This window comes from Copadichromis virginalis, linkage group LG3 (assembly GCF_057382275.1).
Source record: "Copadichromis virginalis isolate Kocher_CV1m ecotype Utaka linkage group LG3, C_Virginalis_male_GT1.1, whole genome shotgun sequence".
Lineage (NCBI taxonomy): Eukaryota > Metazoa > Chordata > Actinopteri > Cichliformes > Cichlidae > Copadichromis > Copadichromis virginalis.
Window position 1 is genome coordinate 5,470,410 of NC_140620.1, and position 21,053 is coordinate 5,491,462.

The following is a 21,053-nucleotide window of genomic DNA, read 5'->3' on the forward strand; positions in this document are numbered from 1 at the left end:
TTCCACTCATGAAAAAGCTCTGGCTGCTTCATTTCTCATCTCATATCAGAGACTTTAAAGCTTCACTGAAGCTGTACTGTGATGCTTCCATATTACAGTGAGGCCTCCATAATGATTTCAGCTGTTCTGTACACACACTGTGTGCCCTGTATGGCTCAAAGTCTCTGCAGCCTGTTTTTATCTGCTATCATCAGATCTTCATCATCCTCATTCACATCCCTCACACACTCTACAGCCTCATCAGCACTGACTTCATCTTCACTGACTGATGGAGCACAACATGAACCTGTGGAGGCTGAAACACTGTCCTGTCAAACATCTCCCCGTCACCACTCCACTTCTGTCAGCCTTTAAATGAACCCTGCTCAAGTCTGTCACTTCTGTTTGGAGCCAAAAGGAAAAACTGTTGTTCAGTCGTTTGGAAAGACAACATTTCTGAAAGCACTCAAACTTCTTCACATTTGTCTTCAGACACATCCTGAACATTTAGGAACTAAAGAAAGTTTCAAACATCAAAGACCTGAAATATAGAAAAACAACAACAGCCGCAGTCAGTGAACTCACCTCAGAGTCTCCAGTCGACAGTTTGGACTCTCCAGTCCAGCACACAGAAGCTTCACACCTGAATCCTGCAGGTTTTGGTTTCCACTCATGTTCAGCTCTGTCAGATGGGAGGGGTTGGACTTCAGAGCTGAGGCCACAACTTCACAGTGAGACTCTGAGAGTCCACACTGAGTCAGTCTGTGATGATAGAAAATATAAAATGTGTTATTATAAAAGCAGAAAATCTGCATTATAAACACAGACTGAATGTATATGAAGACAAAACAGAGTGAGGTCATAATCTGATGAATCTGCTCTTCACATCTGTGCTTCAGCTCCTCTTACTGTGTTTGACATGACACAACGATTGAGTCTCTCTCAGACCTGCAGACTTTTAATGAGAATCTTTGTTTGGCTTTAATCTGCAGATGAAGGAGGAAGATGGTGTCACATTTAGGCTTCCATAATGTCCACAGTCTGTCACTGAGATCTGATCCAGAGTCAGAGTGAAGACACACATTTGGACTGTTTCCTGTTTTGACTCCAGAACATTTTGAATGAGTTCAGCTCAGTGAAGAGTTCCAGCTGGAAAGATGATCTCTGTTTGCTACCTGCTGTCAGGTACGACTGTTCACGTCCACACGCAGGAAAAACCTGCTGACTGTTACCAAACGGAGCAGAAATCTCATCACTGGACAATAATGATGAATGAACTCAGAGCTGCTGATATCAGATCTGATTTCAGGGGAACTAAACACAGAATGATTGGCTCATTTGAGCTTTCTGAGCCATTATCTGCTGCTGTGTCGCTAGTTGGCAGAAAATGATTTGTATTCCTGTTCAGGGCTTCAGTGTTTATGAGTCCAGATCCAGGTGACAGCAAGTCAAAATGATGTTACCTGTCTGTGTCCAGCAGCAGCCTGTATTCACTTTGAATATTGTTATAACCTGACATGGATCAGTTTGTCTTTGATTGGTTTGTAAATGTCACTGTTTCCATTGGACCTGAGTGACGTACAAAGACAGAGAGGGAGAGAAAGGAGAGAGAGGATGGAGACAGCAAAGAGAGAGCAAACACAAACAGGTGAGAGTGGACAGGTGACCAAGGTCAGCAACCAATCAGAGAGCTTCTGTTTGACCCACAGTCACTGATGATGACTGCACATAACCAAGCAGTGTGTTACTCTGATATCAAATATGGATCCTGCTCTTATAATAATGATCATCAGATGATATTATTGTGTTATTTTGTAGCTGAATACGATGTTTGTGTGATTATCAGTGAAAGAAGCAGTGAGGAGGATGGAGAGAGAGAGAGGACAGAGGGTGAAGTTAGAAACACTAAAAGGATTTTTCATGGATTTCATGGATGATTTGAGTGATTTCCAGTAGGACACTTAAACATGTCAGTGGACGTCCTAAAGAACATATTCACTGATATGAAACGTGTCATTGAACAGGATTAATATCAGTGGAAACATGGTGGAAACAGCTGTGACTGCATGGATGTGACACACTTCAAATCTGTTCTCCACTCTTGGATTTGGGATCCATGGAGCTGCTGCTGAGTCTGTACAATAAAGGAATGGTGTGGAAGGTTGCAGCGTACGGACACAAACACTTTGTGGTTACAATCTGATTTTATTTTCACCATTAAACTACTAACCTACACTGATCAATGATGTTAATGATCACATCTGGACTCACCGAGCCTTTCTGCAGTTCCTCACAGCTGGAATCAGTCTCAGTCGTCCCTGCTCTGATGTGTTGTACTTCAGCAGGTCAAACTCATCCAGAACCTCCTCTGACATCTGCAGCATGAAGGCCAGAGCTGAGCACTGGATCTCAGAGAGTTTCTTCTCTGATCTGTTCTCTGACTTCAGGAACTCTTGGATCTCCTGAAATAATGAGAGGTCGTTCATCTCCATCAGACAGTGGAAGATGTTGATGCTTCTGTCAGGAGAGATTTCATCACTGTTCATCTTCTTCAGGTTGTTGATGACTCTCTGGATGGTTCCTGGACTGATCTCTGTCTGACCCAGCAGACCTACTAAGAGTCTCTGGTTGGACTCCAGACAGAGGCCATGAAGGAAGCGAACAAACAGGTCCAGGTGGCCATTTTTACTCTGGAGGGATTTATACATGGCTCGTTTAAGGAAATCATCCAGAGAGGACTCGTTGTATTTTTGTCCCAAGAAGTTCTCCAGCACCTCTGTCTTCCTGCTGGTGTGACAGTGGAACATGTAGACTGCAGCCAGAAACTCCTGAATGCTCAGATGAACAAAGCAGTAGACTGGTTTCTGGAAGATCACACACTCTCTTTTGAAGATCTCTGTACAAACTCCTGAGTACACCGAGGCCTCTGTCACATCCAGACCACACTGCTCCAGGTCTTCTTGGTAGAACATGATGTTTCCTTTCTCCAGATGTTCAAACGCCAGCCTCCCCAGCTTCAGAAGAACTTCCCTGTCAGCCTCCGTCAGCTCCTGTGGACTCGTCTCATGTCCCTCATGGTACTTGTTCTTCTTCCTCTTTGTCTGAACCAGCAGGAAGTGTGAGTACATGTCAGTCAGGGTCTTGGGCAGCTCTCCTCTCTGCTCTGTGGTCAACATGTGCTCCAGAACTGTAGCAGTGATCCAGCAGAAGACTGGGATACTACACATGATGTGGAGGCTCCTGGATGTCTTCATGTGGGAGATGATTCTGCTGGACAGCTCTTCATCACTGAATCTCCTCCTGAAGTACTCCTCCTTCTGGGCGTCAGTGAAACCTCGTACTTCTGTTAGCCTGTCAACACATGTAGGAGGGATCTGATTGGCTGCTGCGGGTCGGGAAGTTATCCAGACGAGAGCCGAGGGAAGCAGATTCCCCTGGATGAGGTTTGTCAGCAGCTGGCTGACTGATGACTTCTGTGTGACATCAGACAGCAGCTTCCTGTTGGTGAAATCCAATGAAAGTCTGCTTTCATCCAGGCCGTCAAAGATGAACAAAAGCTGAGAGACAGCCAGCTTCTCTGCTGTGACCTTCTGTAATGTTGGATGGAAAACATGGAGCAGCTCCAGAAGACTGTACTGCTCATCTCTGATCAGGTTCAGCTCCCTGAATGAAAGCAGAACCACCACACTGACATGTTGGTTCTCCAAGCCCTCTGCCCAGTCCAGAGTGAACTTCTGCACTGAGAAGGTTTTTCCAACACCAGCCACGCCGTTGGTCAGAACCACTCTGATGGGTCTCTGTTGGTCAGGTAAGGCTTTAAAGATGTCCTGGCACCTGATTGGAGCGTCATGGAGGGCGTCCATCTTGGAAGCTGTCTCCAGCTGCCTCACCTCATGTTGGGTATGAACCTCTTCACTCTGTCCCTCTGTGATGTAGAGCTCAGTGTAGATCCTGTTGAGGAGGGTTCTACTTCCTGTTTCATCACTTCCTTCAGTCACACGTTCACATCTCCTCCTCAGACTGATCTTATGTTCATCTAAAACCTCCTGCAGACCAACATCTGCTGAAAGAAAGAAAAACAATGAGACTAAAGAGAAAGAAAACTCTTCAATGTCTGAACAACACAAGAAGTCCAGTTTTCAGAAATGAGTCCATCAGCAGACAGATGTTCAGTCTTACTTTGTACACAGCTGCTCTGACTGGCTGTCTGCAGTCCAGCTCTGCTTCTGGATCTTTCTCCACACTGGGGACAGGAGGAGTCTCCTGATGAAGCAGACTGGTCCCAGTATGAGGAGATGCACTGTCTGCAGAACCAGTGTCCACAGCTGGTAGAGACTGGATCCTTCAGGACGTCCTGACACAAAGCACAGCAGGACAGCTGCTCCTCCTCACAAACACCACTCCTCTTCCTCTTCCTCTCTCTGTGAACACATTTCTTCATCACTAAAACATTTACTGTCAGTGAAAAACATCCAGATGTGACCAAACTGCAGTTCCTCACAGTTCCTTTGATGTCATCAACACTAATGAGCTGCTCTTCCTGTCTGCCTGTCTCATTAAACACTGAGTGATGAATACAAACTCAACACTTCCTGCAGACTTCCTGACTTCACAATAAAAGCTTTCCATCAGAGAGACAGTTATGACTTTCACTGTTTTACAGCCGCTGTGTGCAGATTATCTGGGTCAGTTCACTCTGAAGCAGCTTAGAAGTGTCCGTGTAGAGCCGTGGTCTGACACACAGAGACTTCTGATTTTCTCTATTTAAACAAACATGATGAAGATGAGCAGGTTTCTCTTCTAGTATAAACTCTGTGTCTCTGGCTCATGATGGCTTTTCAGGTTTTATGTTTTGCTCTCTCCTGCTAGCGTTTTGCCTGCCTGGGTGGAGCTTGTAATGGCCTCTCGCTCTTGGTCCACACAGCTATGATGATTACACCACCTGTTGCTGACTCACCTGGGCTTACCGGTAACCATTTAACGCTGCGGCATGGAGCAGTTTGTCGCTGGGACATTGACCCTCCTGTGTTCATGATCTCAGCTCTTTGCTAAGAAATCTCTCTCTAAATTCACCAGTTGGGTTAACTTTGTGTATACTTTGAGTAAATATTTCCCCGGACCTGGTTACAGACGCTTACCTGTGACTCCCGTGTGTGGCTGTGTGAGTGGAGAGCAGGACAAGAGTGACTGAAGAGGAGTGAGAGTGGACTCCCTTCCCTCTTTTCCCTGGAATCCTGGACCCCCTCCCCAACTCACTGTACATAGAGCACTGTGGTTCACCCCTTTGGTAAATAAACTGTCACCTTTTTGTTTGTCAGAACTCAGTCTGTGCTTGAGTTCCTCTGTTAGCCATGACATTTTGTTGGTTCTCTCTCTTCAGGTCCCTGTAAGTGTTTGATCTAAAACATTATATTTATTCTGCTTTGATTGTTTTGTGTGCTGAGGGACATTGTTGCACGATCCACTTTTTCTTATCACTCAAATATCCTGATACTTTCAGAAAGTTGGAGAGCTCTCCTGGCTTGCTTAGTCTTTGCTCTGTACTGCAGTACTTGCACTGGTTTCACTGGACAAGTCTGCATGTGAATCTACAACTGATCTGACATTGTGGCACAAACACAGTAAACAAACACTACGAGCACCTTGTTTCATGTGCAGTGGCTTTCTTCTCATTCTGTTACTGAACACTGTATGAAAAGCCTCTCACTGCCAGCATCCTTCCAGCCCCACGACAACAAGACCAACTCACATCTTCACAACACCAAGAATTTTTCCCCTTTTCTTTGGAGAAACTGAGAAGCCAATAGGATTGTAGCTCAAACTTGCCCACAGTCCTGCTTCATCACTGCTCACTCCTACCTGTGTTGGTGCTCAGTGGACAGTCATTAGGGTTGCCAACTCCCTGAAAAATAAATAAGGGGCACCTCGTGGCCAGGGCCGGGCAACCTAGTTGTCTTCACCCTTCCCAGTGTGGTAGCTCTTTTTTGTGTGTGTGAAATTATTTTTTAACCATTTGACTTGAATTTGATTTAAGCAGATGCATATTCTTTGTGATATGACCATATGAGAAACAAATGATCATTTGGCCATTTATTTTTAGCTCAAAATGACAACATTAACACAGTAAAACAGGTCTCTTTCTTAAACAGAAGCCTGTCATGCTTAACTTTTGAGAATATAAGTAAATCTTTCTTTAAAAGAACTCTGTCCTGCTTAACTTAAAATTATATAAATTAATAGAAAGCAATAGAACGAAAAATATTCTTGTAACAGTGCACATTTAGTGCATTTAGTACAATTGGCTTCAGTTGAGGTATTATTTCAGCTTTTCTAATGCTAATCAGCTGCTCCTGTTTGTAAACCCACTTGTTCCCATGATTACACATCATAACTCATCATCATTATTCATCTATGTATTACTTTTATGTATTAGTCATCTATTTGTTGTAATCATCTATCCTTGCAGTTGTTTATTACACAAAATAAATTATATTATCACACTTCTGGCCACATAGCGCTGATATTCACTGCACATGCCCATATTAACCTTAACCAGAGGGTTTAAAAAACAAACCAGTGTTTACTAGGGGTGCAACGATACACAAAATTCACGGTTTGGTTTGGTTCGATACTTTGGTGTCACAGTTCGATATTTTTTCGATACAAAAAAAGTGTTCATGCCTTTTTAATTTGTCATTTATTAAAATTATAAATATATATTTTAACTCAAAAGTACAGTTTTTAAATTTAACCCTAACCCTTGTGCGTGTTTTTTATTTTGACAGCGAATGCGCACCTGCGGACCACTTATGTGCAGCCCTGGTTATTTAGCTCGTCATATTGCAGCCACAGAAATTCTTTTGTCCATGAAACCATAAAGCTGCACTTTCTTTTTGCCTTATAGTCTGATTTGTCATAACTTCTCCGTTTTGTGGTAAGCTTTTCTTTGGCTGTCACTTCTTCACCCTGACCTGTCTTATTTGGCTAAGCAGAACTAAAATATATATCCTGCTGCTTTTACACACTCACTCACATAAGCTCAGCGATTCTCTGCGCGATCAACCTCTCACATGTTTAAGCTTGCTGCGTGAGATTTCACTTGTCATGTTTGCATAGTAAGCTAACGATTGATAAGACAACGTCAGAGGAATTGGTGCACAAATTATCATCACTCACAGATCAGTGCTGTCGCTCTCTATACACAGTTTGCGCGATTGCAAAGTGAAAGCAAAAAAACAAGCGCAAATTCAAACGCGACTTCAATATGTCACATATTGATAGTGGCTCACCGATGCCAATGACATAATTACCCAGCTACATTTCTGAAAGAATGCAAAAGCATTGACATATATTTTTCCTTCCTACAATAGCCCGACGGGCAGGGCAGAGATAGATTTTGGTAGCCCGTCTGAAAAAAATCGCTAGCCCCGGGACGTCGGGCTAGCGATTTTGCGAGCCCTGTATCTGATTGAGGAATCACTCATCTTTGGAAAAGAGAGTTTATTACAGAGAAATGTCTCTTTCCAAAATAAAAGCTATACTATCCGCTTCTTCTGGGCTATATTCTCAGCAGCATAAGGAGGATCATGTGCTAACAGCTGTCTAAATGACTCGGCTAAAGTTAGTAGCATGCTTGCTTTTTTTTGTCTGCTTCCACTTGTCTTTGCACTAGGATGATGTCGGCGTAAATGTGCAGTCATATTCGTTGTGTTCCCACTAGTGCTTTCAGGTTGATCTCGTTGAAATGACCTTAACGCCACAACACGGCAAATCTCCGTTAACGAGCTACCGCCGATCGCCCCGTGCATGGGGCTAGACGGCCAACACGTTAACGAGCTAACTGCGCTAACACACTAGTTCCCACCCATGTAATTAAGCATTGCGTGGCACATCCAACATACTGTTTTACTTTAGTCCATGACTCGCTTACCTTCAGGGTCATACGTCACATGAAAACCAAAATAATTCCAAACGCCAGATCTGAATGTTGCAAGGAGAGCTTAACTTCTGTCTCGCTAGCTTGCCCTGCGCTCTTCCTTCTGACTATGCTGTCTGTGTTGAGCGCTCAGTGGATCTGCGCTGGACAGTGCAGCCTAGGCGGAGTAGTCGAACGCAGATTCACTGAGCGCTCAACACAGACAGCATCGTCAGAAGGAAAGTTGATAAAATAAATTACAAATGTTGTATTGTTCGATACATATGCGTACCGAACCGAAAGCACTGTATCGAGCGGTTCAATATCGATACGAATATCATTGCACCCCTAGTGTTTACATACCATATCTGCTTCTGCCGTGGCCTGGTGGACAACAAATTGGTTAAGGGTTCCCCGAGCTTTCACGCCCCTCATGTTCTTCATGTGCCCCCACCATTAGAAGCATGCCTATGGAAAAAGTGCGCCGGCACACAGTGCAGTGCGCTTTATAGGTGTTATGGTGACCTTTTCCAGCCAGGTGTTTCCCTTTTCCCATTCCTCCCTGTACTTTTGCAGCCTTTTTTCTTTCTCTGAGGGGAACAAACATTGCTGCTCTAATGCTGGGCTCACACTGTGCGATTTTTGGCCCATTTTGAGACGATTTTTGAGTCGTGCGACCGATTTGGTGATCGGCCCGATTTTGGCCTTCATCGTGCATCGTGTAGTATACGTGGGGTAACGAGAAGCGATTAACACCTCGAGCAGCTCCCGATCATCAATCGCTCGTGAGCCGCTCACACTGCTCACGCGCAAACACGTAAACGTCGGTGAAAAAGACGGAGCAGCACGGCTGTGCAGCGTGTGATCTGGACACAAGCGATGGAGGCACAACTTGTAGAACTTTGGAAAGCTCATCCGAGCCTTTTCGATGTGGCATCACAAAATGATCACGACCACAACAACCGTGAAAATAGTTGGATTTACATTGCTGCTCAATCACAGCTGCCTGATCAATGTTTTTCATTAGCAATTTAGCAAAGTTGATGGTGGTGGTTTGTGTGTCTGTGTGAGTGAAAGACAGAGAGGGAGAGGGAGACAGATTTTCTGTTATAACCTTCATTTTATGGAGGCACAGTGTGAGCACTCAGGTCGCATCAGAGCATCGGTGAGAGTGTGAGACCTGCATCGTGACCTACCAACTTCTAACCCCTGCGAGTCAATCGTGCAGTTTGAGCAGGAGCTGAATAACGTGACTGAAAAAATCGCACAGTGTTTGCCCAGCTTTAGGTGTACTGTCGTCCGAGACTTGCACCGCAGTGTCGGCGTTTGTTTCCCTGTTGGCCATGCTTCTTGTTGTGGTCATCTGTTGTCTTCCGGTATTTTCTCCGCAAGCGACCTTTCCTCGACCAATGAGATGAGCGGTAATCTGAATTGTCATACTCGAATTGTCATAAGTGTGCTGTCAGCTCATTGGTCACAAAGCAGGAGAGGGGCTGGGAATTATGTTTTCAAACAAAGCGTTAATTCCATTAACATTTATAGACTACTTTTGATTCTCACTGTATTACGGGACAAAGTGCGTCCCTTATTAGCTCAATACGGGACGTGTGCTTTTGTTTCTAAATACGGGACGATTCCGTTTTTTAAGGGACGGTTGGCAACCCTAACAGTCATAGCCTGCTGCTAGCATGAATGCTAAACGTACTGCTGTGGATGATCAGCAGAAAAACATGTGGTCAGTTTGACTGTTTGCTGTATTTAAAGTGTTTTTCTCAGTTCGTCTGTATTCAAAGTGCATTCGGGGCTTTAGCTGACAGCTCTTTGTGCTAACAAACTAAACTCTCTTAGTTTAAGCCAGCAGACTTTACCAAACACAAAGCCTGCTGCTGCCTCCATGGGTTAGCTTGTGTGACTGGTGTTTGCACCAATGAAATCTAAATCACACTAATGTGTCCTCCAAGGTGTTTGGTGGGAGCACTGAGTGAAACATAAGAGCTCTGGTTAAGCCTCATCAGCTGGATAGGCTGTCCACCCTAGTCCAGGCTTTAACTCAAATCTCTGATTGGCTTTCTAACAATTACCTTGTTAGAAGAAGACAGAGACCATGATCATAGCTCCTCCTGATCTATATTCTAAAATCAGTCAAGTTGTTGCCCCTTTCTGTTCTTCTGCTGAGCTAAATATTCGAAATCTTGGAATAATATTTGACTCTTCTTTGGGCCTTGACTCACATGTAAAGTCTCTGTCTCGTTCCTGTTTCTTTCATTTAAGGAATATTTCTAAACTGCGACATATGGTCTCCTTAGCTGAACTGGAAAAAATTGTCCATGGATTTGTGTCATCGTGTTTAGATTATTGTAATTTCCTGTTTACCAGCTTGGATAAATCATCTCTTTCTCGCCTCCAAGCTGTACAAAACGCAGCAGCCAGACTACTAACTCGCTCTACCCAGCGAGCTCACATCACTCCTATTTTATGTTCTTTACATTGGCTCCCAATAGATTTTAGAATTCGTTTTAAATGATTGTTTTAACGTACAGAGCACTAAATGGCCCCAGATTATTTATCCAAGCTTCTCACTAAATACACTGCTGCTCGCTGTCTCCGCTCACAGACTCAGAGTTTGTTGGTTGCTCCCAGAACACGTCTGAAGACGAAAGGGGGCGGAGCCTTTCAGTCTGTGGCACCAAGGCTGTGGAACAGTCTACCTCTACAACTACGTTTGGTTGACTCTGTGGGATCCTTTAAAAAACAGTTAAAAACTTTACTGTTTAAACAAGCTTTCTGTTGACCAATGCTGTTTACATTTTTATACTTTTAATTTACATTTAAACTCTATATTGTGTATATTGTGCATTTTGCTATTTATCGTACTGTTTATTTTAATCTCTGTGTGCAGCACTTTGTGACTACCTGTCTATGAAAAGCGCTTAATAAATAAACTTTACTTACTTACTTACTAAAATAACAAACAGGGCTGTGAGAGCAACTGAAGTGATAAAATACTGTTTGAAGATAAAAACACTTTGATGTTCTCTCGTTACCTAACAAAGTCCAAACCCTGTGAACTTTTTTAGCTTTAATAACTGTGGATTCAGGTATCCTGAACCCATCTTTGGACATTTGTAATGAAATATTTTAAAACTCCATCAGAGACTCCTGATGTGGCTGTTTGGAGAAGGAAAAGAGGGACAAAGTGGAGCGTCGAGCTGAGGCTTCATTCACTGCAAACCTACAGTTATGTTTCCTTATTTCTGCTGTTTGCATGTTCACAGCTGAAATAAAGCTGCCTCTTTGACTTCATCCTGTTGTGTTTGGGTCCAATCCTGCCTGCCACACAGCGCTACAGGACAAAGTCTAAGATTTTTATCTTTTTAATGAATCTTTGGTCATATTTATCCAGGAAAACACAAACATGTAAAGGAGTCATCACAGTTCTCTGACCTCGTTGGTCCAGGTTCAGCACTGAAGTCTGGAGGGTAATGTTTGGACCAGTCACTCCTCACAGACGGACAGCTGGATCCTGCAGACTGTGACCTCTGACCTCTGCAGACACAAACATGTTTTATTCAATGATCAATTCTCTGATGAAGTGATTGAAGCAGCTGTGATCACATAGACTGCAGATAATGCAGCTGTTTCCTGTCAGTAACAGTCCTCTTAGATTAGAGTTCAGCTTTTTACAGGAAAACAAATGTCCCTGAATGCAACAGTGAGACACAGTCTGCCTGTGTGGCTGTGATAGCTGCCGTTAGGAGCGCTCATGTGTTTGCAGTTAGACGAGGAGATGTTACCATCATGGACATGTTAACAAATCCTGCAGCATCACGTGGCACAAACACTTTGTGTTCCTGTCATCTGCAAGCAACAGGAAGTTCATTAATAAAGGCGGGATGGAGACACGACTGTGATGGTTCTCCTTCATCCAGCTGTTACACACATCTGGGCTCACACGACGAGCCTTTGTCTAATACAGCAGCTGCTCTCTGAACACTTTTCTGAAGAGTTTAATAGTTTAATTATTTATATAGCACATTTAATTACAACAGGAGCGTTGACCAAAGTGCTGTACAAGAACACAACATACACAATAAAACAACTTAGAGTATTAAAAGCAAACACCAAATATAAATTAACAAACAACTCTCATGCTGTATTAAAAGCCAGTAAATAAAAATGTGTTTTAAGATAAGATTTAAAAAGATTGACAGCTGGAGCCTGTCTGATGTGTAGGGGTAAATTATTCCACAGCTTAGGCGCTACGACTGCAAATGCTCGATCACCTCTATGAACCAGCCTCGACCTTGGTACGGCTAAAAGCAAAAGATCACTTGATCTAAGAGATCTAAGGGGGGTATACGTCTGCAAGAGGTCAGACAAATACCCGGGAGCCTGTCCATTCAGGGCTTTGTAAGTCAACAATAAATTTTAAAATTAATTCTGAAGCGGACAGGGAGCCAATGAAGGGAGGCAAGTACCGGGGAAATGTGTTCACATCTTTTAGTACGTGTCAGAAGACGAGCTGCAGCATTCTGGACCAACTGCAGCCTTGCCAGGCAGGTCTGGCTGACTCCAGCATATAAGGAGTTACAATAGTCCAGCTGGGATATAATAAAAGCATGAATCGCTCGTTCAAAGTTTTTAAAAGATAAAAATGATCTCACCTTAGATAAAAGCCTGAGTTTGAAGAAAGACCGCTGTACAACTGAGCTAATTTGTTTTTCAAAGGTGAAATTGCTGTCAAGTATAACCCCCAAATTTTTGGCATGTGATTTGACAAAAGGCTCAAGACTGTGCAGGTTAAAATTAGAAGTGTTGGGATTGCCGCTTGGTCCAAAAATTATCACTTCGGTTTTGTTCTTATTGAAGTTAAGGAAATTAGAGGCCATCCAGGATTTAACTTCACTTCATTTAACTGAAGTAAGGGTTCTAGTGAGGCAGGACTGTTTCCCTTCAATTGAAGATAGATCTGAGTATCATCGGCATATGAATGAAAACAAATGTTGTATTTTCTAAAAATTAGACCTAAAGGCAGCATATAAATGGAGAACAATATTGGCCCCAGTATAGATCCCTGGGCAACACCACAAGTAAGGGGAGCTGAGGAAGAGATAAAATCGCCAAAGCTCACAGAGAAGGTCCTGTCAGACAGGTATGACCTGAACCACTCTAATGGGGTGCCCTTTACGCCACAATGCTCCAACCGTGAGATTAAAATGCTGTGGTCAACAGTATCGAAGGCAGCGGTCAGATCTAAAAGCAGAAGCACAGCTGAGTCACCTGAGTCAGTGGCTAATAAAAGATCATTAAGAACTTTTAAAAGTGCAGTTTCTGTGCTATGAAGAGTTTTAAAACCAGACTGAAACCTCTCAAGAACATTGTGTCCATTTAGAAAAGATTGCAGCTGAACAGAGGAGCTGCAAAAACTTTTGTTTGCTTTCTAGAGCAGCGTATCAAAGTCAAACTACCCACTGCTAGCAGCTGTTTCTATCATAGTTTAGGATCCAGATGTGTGAGCTCTAAATTTACACCTCTGATTAAAATACATAGTTAAAAACAGCCAATTGAGTCCAAATGTGTCTTAAAACCAGATAAACTGACAGTTACAGCTGAGCCTGTGTGTCCTTGGAGACACTGCTCTGCTACAGAGATGCATTTTAGAAACCAGGAAACATCAAAATCCTTTAAATCAGAGAGTTCTTGTTACTAACAGCTCACCTCTCTGCAGCAGAGACTTTAAAATCAATGAGGAAACCTCTAGACACGTCACTCTGTAGGGACACAGAGCTGGGTGGAGGTCCAGGCTGGTTCCTGTGAATAATGATGGAGCAGTGATGTGAGTGCTGAGCTGTGACATGGAGAAGAGTCATGGACAGTTAGAGATGGTCATCTCACCTCTGAGCTTTGGTCTGGCTCTCATGTTCCCCACACAGAGTGCTTTTAGAGGGAGGGACTCCCTCCTCTCTGTCCTCACACTGATCCATGCTGCTCAATTCACATCAGCTCACACACACTTTCTACCTTCACCTGCAGAGGAAACACAAATCATTCATGTGCACATCAACTGAAATCCTCCTTTCCATCATGTGTGCTGTCCAAATATCAGCTGCTTCTTTCCTGCTTCATCTCAGTGTCAGCTGAATGCAGTCAGACAGCAGTGTGAGGCAGACGAAGCTGCCATCAGCTGCTCTACTATCAGTCCAATCGATGGAGCCACGAAGCACACACGATGCATTCACTGACACACACTGATTTACTGTGACTAGAAGTTTCAGTCAGTTCAACAGGTGTGAACAACATTCTAAACAAATACGTCAAGCTTGGTTTGCAGAGGTCAGACGAGTGGATATCGAGTTTTCTGCCATCCCCAATTTTTTGTTGGTTTGCTCGCAGCATTTTCTTTCTGGTGAGTTCTAAATAAATTCATATCTCTCTTAATAGGCTTTTAGTGTCATTTTGAATGCGCTGAGGTCATAGATAATTAGATAAAGCATCCTAATGTGTGATGCTGCAGAACCCCGTCATGTTGACGGAGAGGCTTATTATTTGGCATTATTGCACTCAAACCAGCATATGAAATGGATGTAACAAATCCAGACTTGGCTCCAATGCTGCACATGGGGCACGACGACATACCTGCGCCTCCAGGAATTTATAATTCCGAAAATGATTCGCCGTGTATGCGCTGACTCCACAGACAAGGTACGCGAAAATATCGGGATAGGACAATGGCAGTAGGCTGTCTGGGTTTCCGCTCCGCTGCCTTATTTCATACGGGTCCACATTATCGATGCACGCTATTTTGTCCAAGTACCGTCTTTTGGCGTCTTGGCGCAATCGGTTGCGATACAGCCCTTTGTCTTTTGCGCTGATTTTAAGCATGGTTCTGACAGTCCTGCTTCCAACACAGTGTGTTTGTTTTGATTTGTGGCCTTCTGACATGGTGCAGCAATCCCACAATGCACTGCGGTGTGACATCAACTCCAAAGCCCTATACGGCAGACGGCAGAAGCGGAGTGGCCAAAGAGTAAACCTTCAAAAGTAAGTACTGAATATTATGTCACTTATTTATGTGCAGATGTTTAATAATGAAAAACATTAAAACATTCCTGTTGGCCACATGTCGGCAAAGTTATGTGACATTAGTGATGTTTGTACTTTCAGCGTTTACTTGGTTTTAAAGCCTCTACTTCAAAATATATATATGTATAGTCGACCTTAATCTTACAGAGAATGTGATGATTTTATGAATAATTAAAGTCAGTCATATATCCACAAACACAACAGGCTGAAAGTCAGTGATGCTGCTCGGTTTGCAGTCCTGAATATCACGGCACAAGCAGGATTCACTGCACTGTTAATGTTAGCTATGTTATATTGCTGCCTCTGTTCGGTGGTGTCGAGCCAAACGGACTTTAACGTGTGTTTGAACGAGCTGACGGTTCACTCGTTAAGCTGAAAGAAAGATGCTTTAATCACAGCAGTCACACATGTGTCCACTGCACCATCTGGAACTCTTCTTGTTTAGCACTCGTAATAACACAAACACTAAATCCTGCTTCTCTGGTGCTGTTGTGTAGCAGTGTGTACACCTGAGACTGTCACCTGTCTGTCTGTCCTGCACTCTCTGTCTGTTTCTTTCTCTCTGATTGTGGAATAAAAGTATGAACATGTGTTTATAAGTTACACTTGTGTTTGAATCCTGCAGCTTATCACAAATTGATTTCCATGTGTGACGACTGCAAGTGTCCAGAGTGAGGACAGACTGAGGGACCCACTGCTGCACATCATCTGTGAGGCTTTGCACCCCTGATGATCCACCAGGACAAACTCAGCAGTGTGTGAGGAAGAGGAGGAGGAAGAGCCAGCAGCAGCTGACAGATGGAGAGAATAGACAGACTGTTCCCTGTTTGTGAAGGACTGCTAGGAAAGTTTAACATAACTGTCTGTGCTGAATCAGTCTTATTAGGTAATGTTCAAATAATGTTGTCATCCCAGTGTTTTCAGTGTGGGAGAAAGTACTCAGGGCCTTCAAGTTACACACTATGAAAGGCAGCAACAAGTTTAATGTTCAGAAACCTAAAGTCTGTATCAGCAGCAGAATGGAGCTAAAAATAAATGTTTGTTTCACTTCTATGAAGTTTTGAGTATTTTGGATCAGTAGCTGCTGTGTTTGTTGCATCATATTGCTGTAATTGTTTATATGCTTTATATATTCTGAGCTAAGTTGATCTATAGTGTTACATCATATTCTATAAGGATGTTATGTGTTTGTAGACTTTCTGCCCAGTTTGACCCATTTAGCAGACGTCAGCCTGTTTAAAGCTCTGATATCTATTCTGTGTGACTTAAAGCAGTTATGACATGGTCTGATTTTCTCACCCAATAAAGGAATATTTCATTTATCAGTCTACTCTTCATTCTATCAGACACAGTTATCACAGCTCGTACATTTGCTTTTTACACATATATGTAAGCACTGAGCCAAATTTAGTAATGCCAACATACTGAAAGAACAACATTTGTTTCTTATATATAATACATCTATATATACACAGTCAAAGATACTTGTCTTTGATTGAAGATTTAAGGTGATAGGAAATATAAATAACTGCTACTTGAATCTTTGACACAGAGTTCAAGCTCACTGCTGTAATATATATATATCATAATAATCTGACAATAAATATAATATTGGCCATATTATATTTACATTACCACAGTGAGATGACTTTAGTCTCATGAACAACATTAGCTAATTGTTATTTACTAGCTAATCTTAAATGACTGTTCAGTACAGAAATGAAGCCCAACAATCATGTTTTACAGTCCTGTGGTCTCAGCCTCAGATACTCAACTAATCAAAGTGATATCATGAAAAAAATGGCTGAGCAACAAAACATTTTTTCTCCATTTCTGTCAAACAATGCTGTATGAAACGTTTCTCGCTGTTAGTATCATGGTTGCTAGGCAACCTGAGCAGCGCGACGAAGGCTAGACCGTCCCATTTCACAAACCTCTCACTTCCGCACTTCTCGTAATTATAGTACGCACCGTACGTAGTACGCGTAGTGCGCGTAGTGCGCGTACTTCAAGCGTGCACTCTCTTAATTGGGAGACAGTACAAACTACAAGTACACAAAACAGGAACGTAGCTCAGAGTGGCGGACACACTCGGCCTCGTTGGTCCAGCTGTGAGTCCGTTACCGTGAACTAGTGATGGGACGTTCTGTATCGAGGCTTCGGAGCGTGTGTCGAGTAATGGAGGGGGCGTTTCCGCGAAGCGCGTATCGAGGCTTGCTTCATTTATGGGAGGAGCTGAAAATGATGACGTCCGAAGCCTCGCTGCCCGGCTGTACCACGTGACTGGTTCATGAAGTGGTTCGAACTTTGCCGCGAGATATGACAGCGATATAAACCCCTCAGACTTCATTCAAAAATGTGGGTGTTTGATGGAGAGTTGCGGTTAGTGAGAGTTTGGAGACCGTTTGGAGGTTTATGAGAGTGAGGAGAGAAAGTCAGGAGAGAATGGAGCCAGCTAAGAAGAGGAGGATGTCCTCCCCTGTGTGGGAACATTTTGATCTTATTCCTCCCAACAAGGTGTGTAAATTTCTACAGAAGATGTATTTTCATGATACTGATGGTGCAATACAATTTATGTTGAGCTGTCTTGACTTTTGTACAAGGTGAAGTGTTTGCTATGTGCCAGGGAGCTGGGATATAACAACAACACCTCATCCATGCTTAGGCACTACAGAGCTTTGCATGAGAATAAGGGGGACACCGATTGTGGAGCAAGACCAGGTGAGCCATCAAATGCCATGATAATATAGGATGCAGTAATGTTACTAAATGATATAACAATATTATACAACTGTTATAAGTTACGTGTGTGATATTTATATTTGTGCTTTATCTTTATTGTCTTTCCTCAGAGAACAATCTCAAATAGATGAAGACCTGGTCAGCATGGTGATTGAGGACTCCCAGCTATTTAGCATTGTGGAGGACAAAGGATTCAAAAGATTTGTTAAATCATTAAATCCTAGCTATGTTCTCCCCACTAAAAAGGTCATAAAAGCAGTGAAAATTTAGTTTTTACAGAATAAAATGTGAACAGGCAGGACTGAGGCTCAAAGCCTCAGTGTGTAGCTGTCCATACCTCAACGTTACAAAAGCACAACTACTGTCCACACCCCAACCACACCTCACCTCACAGTAAATGATCATTTCCATTTCAAGCATTTCCAAATAATCATTTCCCATACTGCCACTATAAATATACACAGTATACTGCCATCACTACAATATACATGTTTTACACACTCCTTTTGTTGTTGACATTTACAGGCTGTGTGCAAAATGCCACACTCTTCAAATTCATGCCAGCTATTATTTTTACGTCCAGTAGGTGTCCTACTAGAGCAAATGAAGCTTCATGAAGCTTCGCGTTGGGGTGAACCAATTGGATGAAAAGCTTCAGTGCTTCATGGGGCTTCATCTGCCCATCACTACCGTGAACTATGGAGCGGCAGATTTGTGCTGTTTGTGCTGGAACTAAGCTGCACACAGCTGATGTTAGCCAGGAAACATTACACACTGACTTTAATGGAGAGACCGGAAATACAAACACACAGTTTGTTGTGTGAAGAAATCAAATGTGAGCTGAACAAACAGTAAAGTTCCTAAAGACAAACTGTTAAAGGAGGAAACAAAGCAAACTTACAGTTTCTTCACACACCAACAAGCTCCGCTCCACACCTGGACACTAAACACGGACACACAAGTGAGCTGCTTCCTGGAAGGAGGCGGGGCTCCACCTGAAACTCACCACAGGTGGGAGGGGCTCAGCTCTGTGTGTGCTGATGTGTTAACTTTAAAAATATGCCGTCTGACTGCTCAGACTGAGTCAGAGTAAAGTTCACATGCTGACGTGTGGAGACATGAAACCTTGTTGTAGCTGCAGGTGTGAACACACTGATCCCAGATCAGCTCTGCTGTATTTGTAACATGAACATTTCTGCTGCAAAGCTTCAAATGTTCAGCATGTTTCTCTGTTTCCAGTCTATAGATCCAGTCACACTTTCTACCTTCACCTGTGCAGTAAAGACTGAGAGCAGAGCTGAAACCAAGCGTCCAATCAGTGAGCAGCATCAACACCTGAGCTTCATTCAGACTCTGTTATTGAAGATGTTGTTGGTACAAAGTTCATCTGCTGCTCACATGAATCCTGTGATGAAAGCTTTATTTCACTGAAAGTTTCTTCAAATCTAATTTCAACCTGTTGAAGTAATGAATCAAAGTGCAGACTGAGAGTGGATCACATGATGTTTGAGGTGTGTCATGTGACATGTTCAGTATTGTCACACATGTCTAGATTGTCCCTGATATCATAACTGCTCAAACACTGATGATTATATTTGAAGAATTATTACTTTTGGCAGCAAAGTTTGAATGGAGCTCTCTGTCTGTGCTGATTTGTCGCCCTCTGGAGGTCAAAGCACAAACTGCATGATGTCACTGTAACCACCACAGAGACAGGAAGTGTTTTTATGACTGAAACACTGAAATGATGCTAACGGCTGTCGTTAGGCTCACTGACAGCAGTGCTGATGTGTTCATGTCAAACACTGGCTCAGGTCAGACTCCTTCATCCTTCTCCAGCGTGAGGCCGCCCTCAGACCCACAGGAGCTCTGACCTTTGACCTCCTGACCCTAACCATTTTAGTCTCATCTTTAAATGCAAATCCATCCAAAATGTAGCCGAGCAAAAGAAGCTGGAAGCTGTTCTATGAATGATGTTCATACCAGAGTTTCTGTTTCCAGCTCAGACGTGTTAAACACTGCTGCTGTGCTACATTTGTCATGTCCTGCTTTCACTACCATCCATGTCAAAGCGCTGAAGTCATCTGATCACTTTAATGCAGTAAAACAGGAGCTGTAAGTCTAACATTTATTTACTATCATCACAAACACACTCTGCTGGATTAACATCCAGACAAAGGGCTGAAAAGCTGAGAATCAGCATTTGATTATTATTATTATTATTATATTTCCTGTTTATGTGGATGTACTTTTCTATCTGTCAGTGCTGAAGCAGGCGTCACTGATCACATGACTCTGAGGGATGTTTCCAGCACCTCGCTGAATCTGAGCCATGAAGGTTTAAGGTATCTGTAAAGGCAAAGCAGGTCTGAGCCTGTGTTAGCAAGCTGTACCTAATAAAGTGGCAGCAAGGACTCAGTCAGTAATGATCAGAGCCAGCAGGGGGCAGCACAGAGAGGTGAAGCGCTGTCAGAGAAGCAGGCTGACATCAGACTGGTCATATTCCATCATCTATACCTGAAATAATCATCAAACACACACAGAGCAGAAACATGTGGAAACATCTGGAGCTCAGTCTCAGTTTGATCCCTCAGAGGTTTACCTCAGTCCTGCTCCTCTGCTTCCTGTTTACAGCGCACACATCATGCTGTGTACTGAGAGTCATGTGGTCAAAGTGAGGCCCTGGTACTCTGACAGAAAGCGAGCACAGTTATCCTAATGTGTGACATCACTTCTAACCAGAGAGCATTCAGCTTTCACAGCAGCCAACATCCTGTCACACTGAGCATGTGCAAACACAGCAGCCGACATCCTGTCACACTGAGCATGTGCAAACACAGCAGCCAACATCCTGTTACACTGAGCATGTGCAAACACAGCAGCCAACATCCTGTCACACTGAGCATGTGCAAACTCATCAGCCAACATCCTGTCACACTGAGCATGTGCAAACTCATCAGCCAACATCCTGTCACACTGAGCATGTGCAAACACAGCAGCCAACATCCTGCTACACTGAGCATGTGCAAACACAGCAGCCAACATCCTGTCACACTGAGCATGTGCAAACACAGCAGCCAACATCCTGTCACACTGAGCATGTGCAAACACAGCAGCCAACATCCTGTTACACTGAGCATGTGCAAACACAGCAGCCAACATCCTGTCACACTGAGCATGTGCAAACACAGCAGCCAACATCCTGTCACACTGAGCATGTGCAAACACAGCAGCCAACATCCTGTTACACTGAGCATGTGCAAACACAGCAGCCAACATCCTGTCACACTGAGCATCTGCAAACACCACTCTCAGCTTCCATCACTCACAAGCT

General features: G+C 43.3%; 1 protein-coding gene across 1 annotated transcript; it reads right to left on the minus strand.

Annotated features, from left to right (window-relative positions):
- Positions 1-560: 560 nt before the first annotated feature.
- On the minus strand, positions 561-18,679 carry LOC146712413 (protein NLRC3-like). Its single transcript, XM_085442642.1, has 7 exons — positions 18,621-18,679; positions 13,790-13,921; positions 13,613-13,705; positions 11,339-11,440; positions 4,159-4,400; positions 2,251-4,042; positions 561-741 (listed from the first exon to the last, which is right to left on the minus strand). Exons 2-7 carry the CDS (start codon positions 13,876-13,878, stop codon positions 561-563), a joined length of 2,499 nt encoding a protein of 832 aa, XP_085298768.1. The 5' UTR covers positions 13,879-13,921; positions 18,621-18,679.
- Positions 18,680-21,053: the final 2,374 nt, after the last annotated feature.

Excerpts from the sequence above, each read along its gene's own strand:
- LOC146712413 (XM_085442642.1), bottom strand. The coding sequence starts at position 13,878 with ATGGATCAGTGTGAGGACAGAGAGGAGGGAGTCCCTCCCTCTAAAAGC. Across the intron at positions 4,401-11,338 it reads GCTGAACCTGGACCAACGAG|AGAGAGGAAGAGGAAGAGGA; the intron begins GTCAGAGAACTG and ends ATGTGTTCACAG. Across the intron at positions 742-2,250 it reads AGGAACTGCAGAAAGGCTCG|ACTGACTCAGTGTGGACTCT; the intron begins GTGAGTCCAGAT and ends CTATCATCACAG.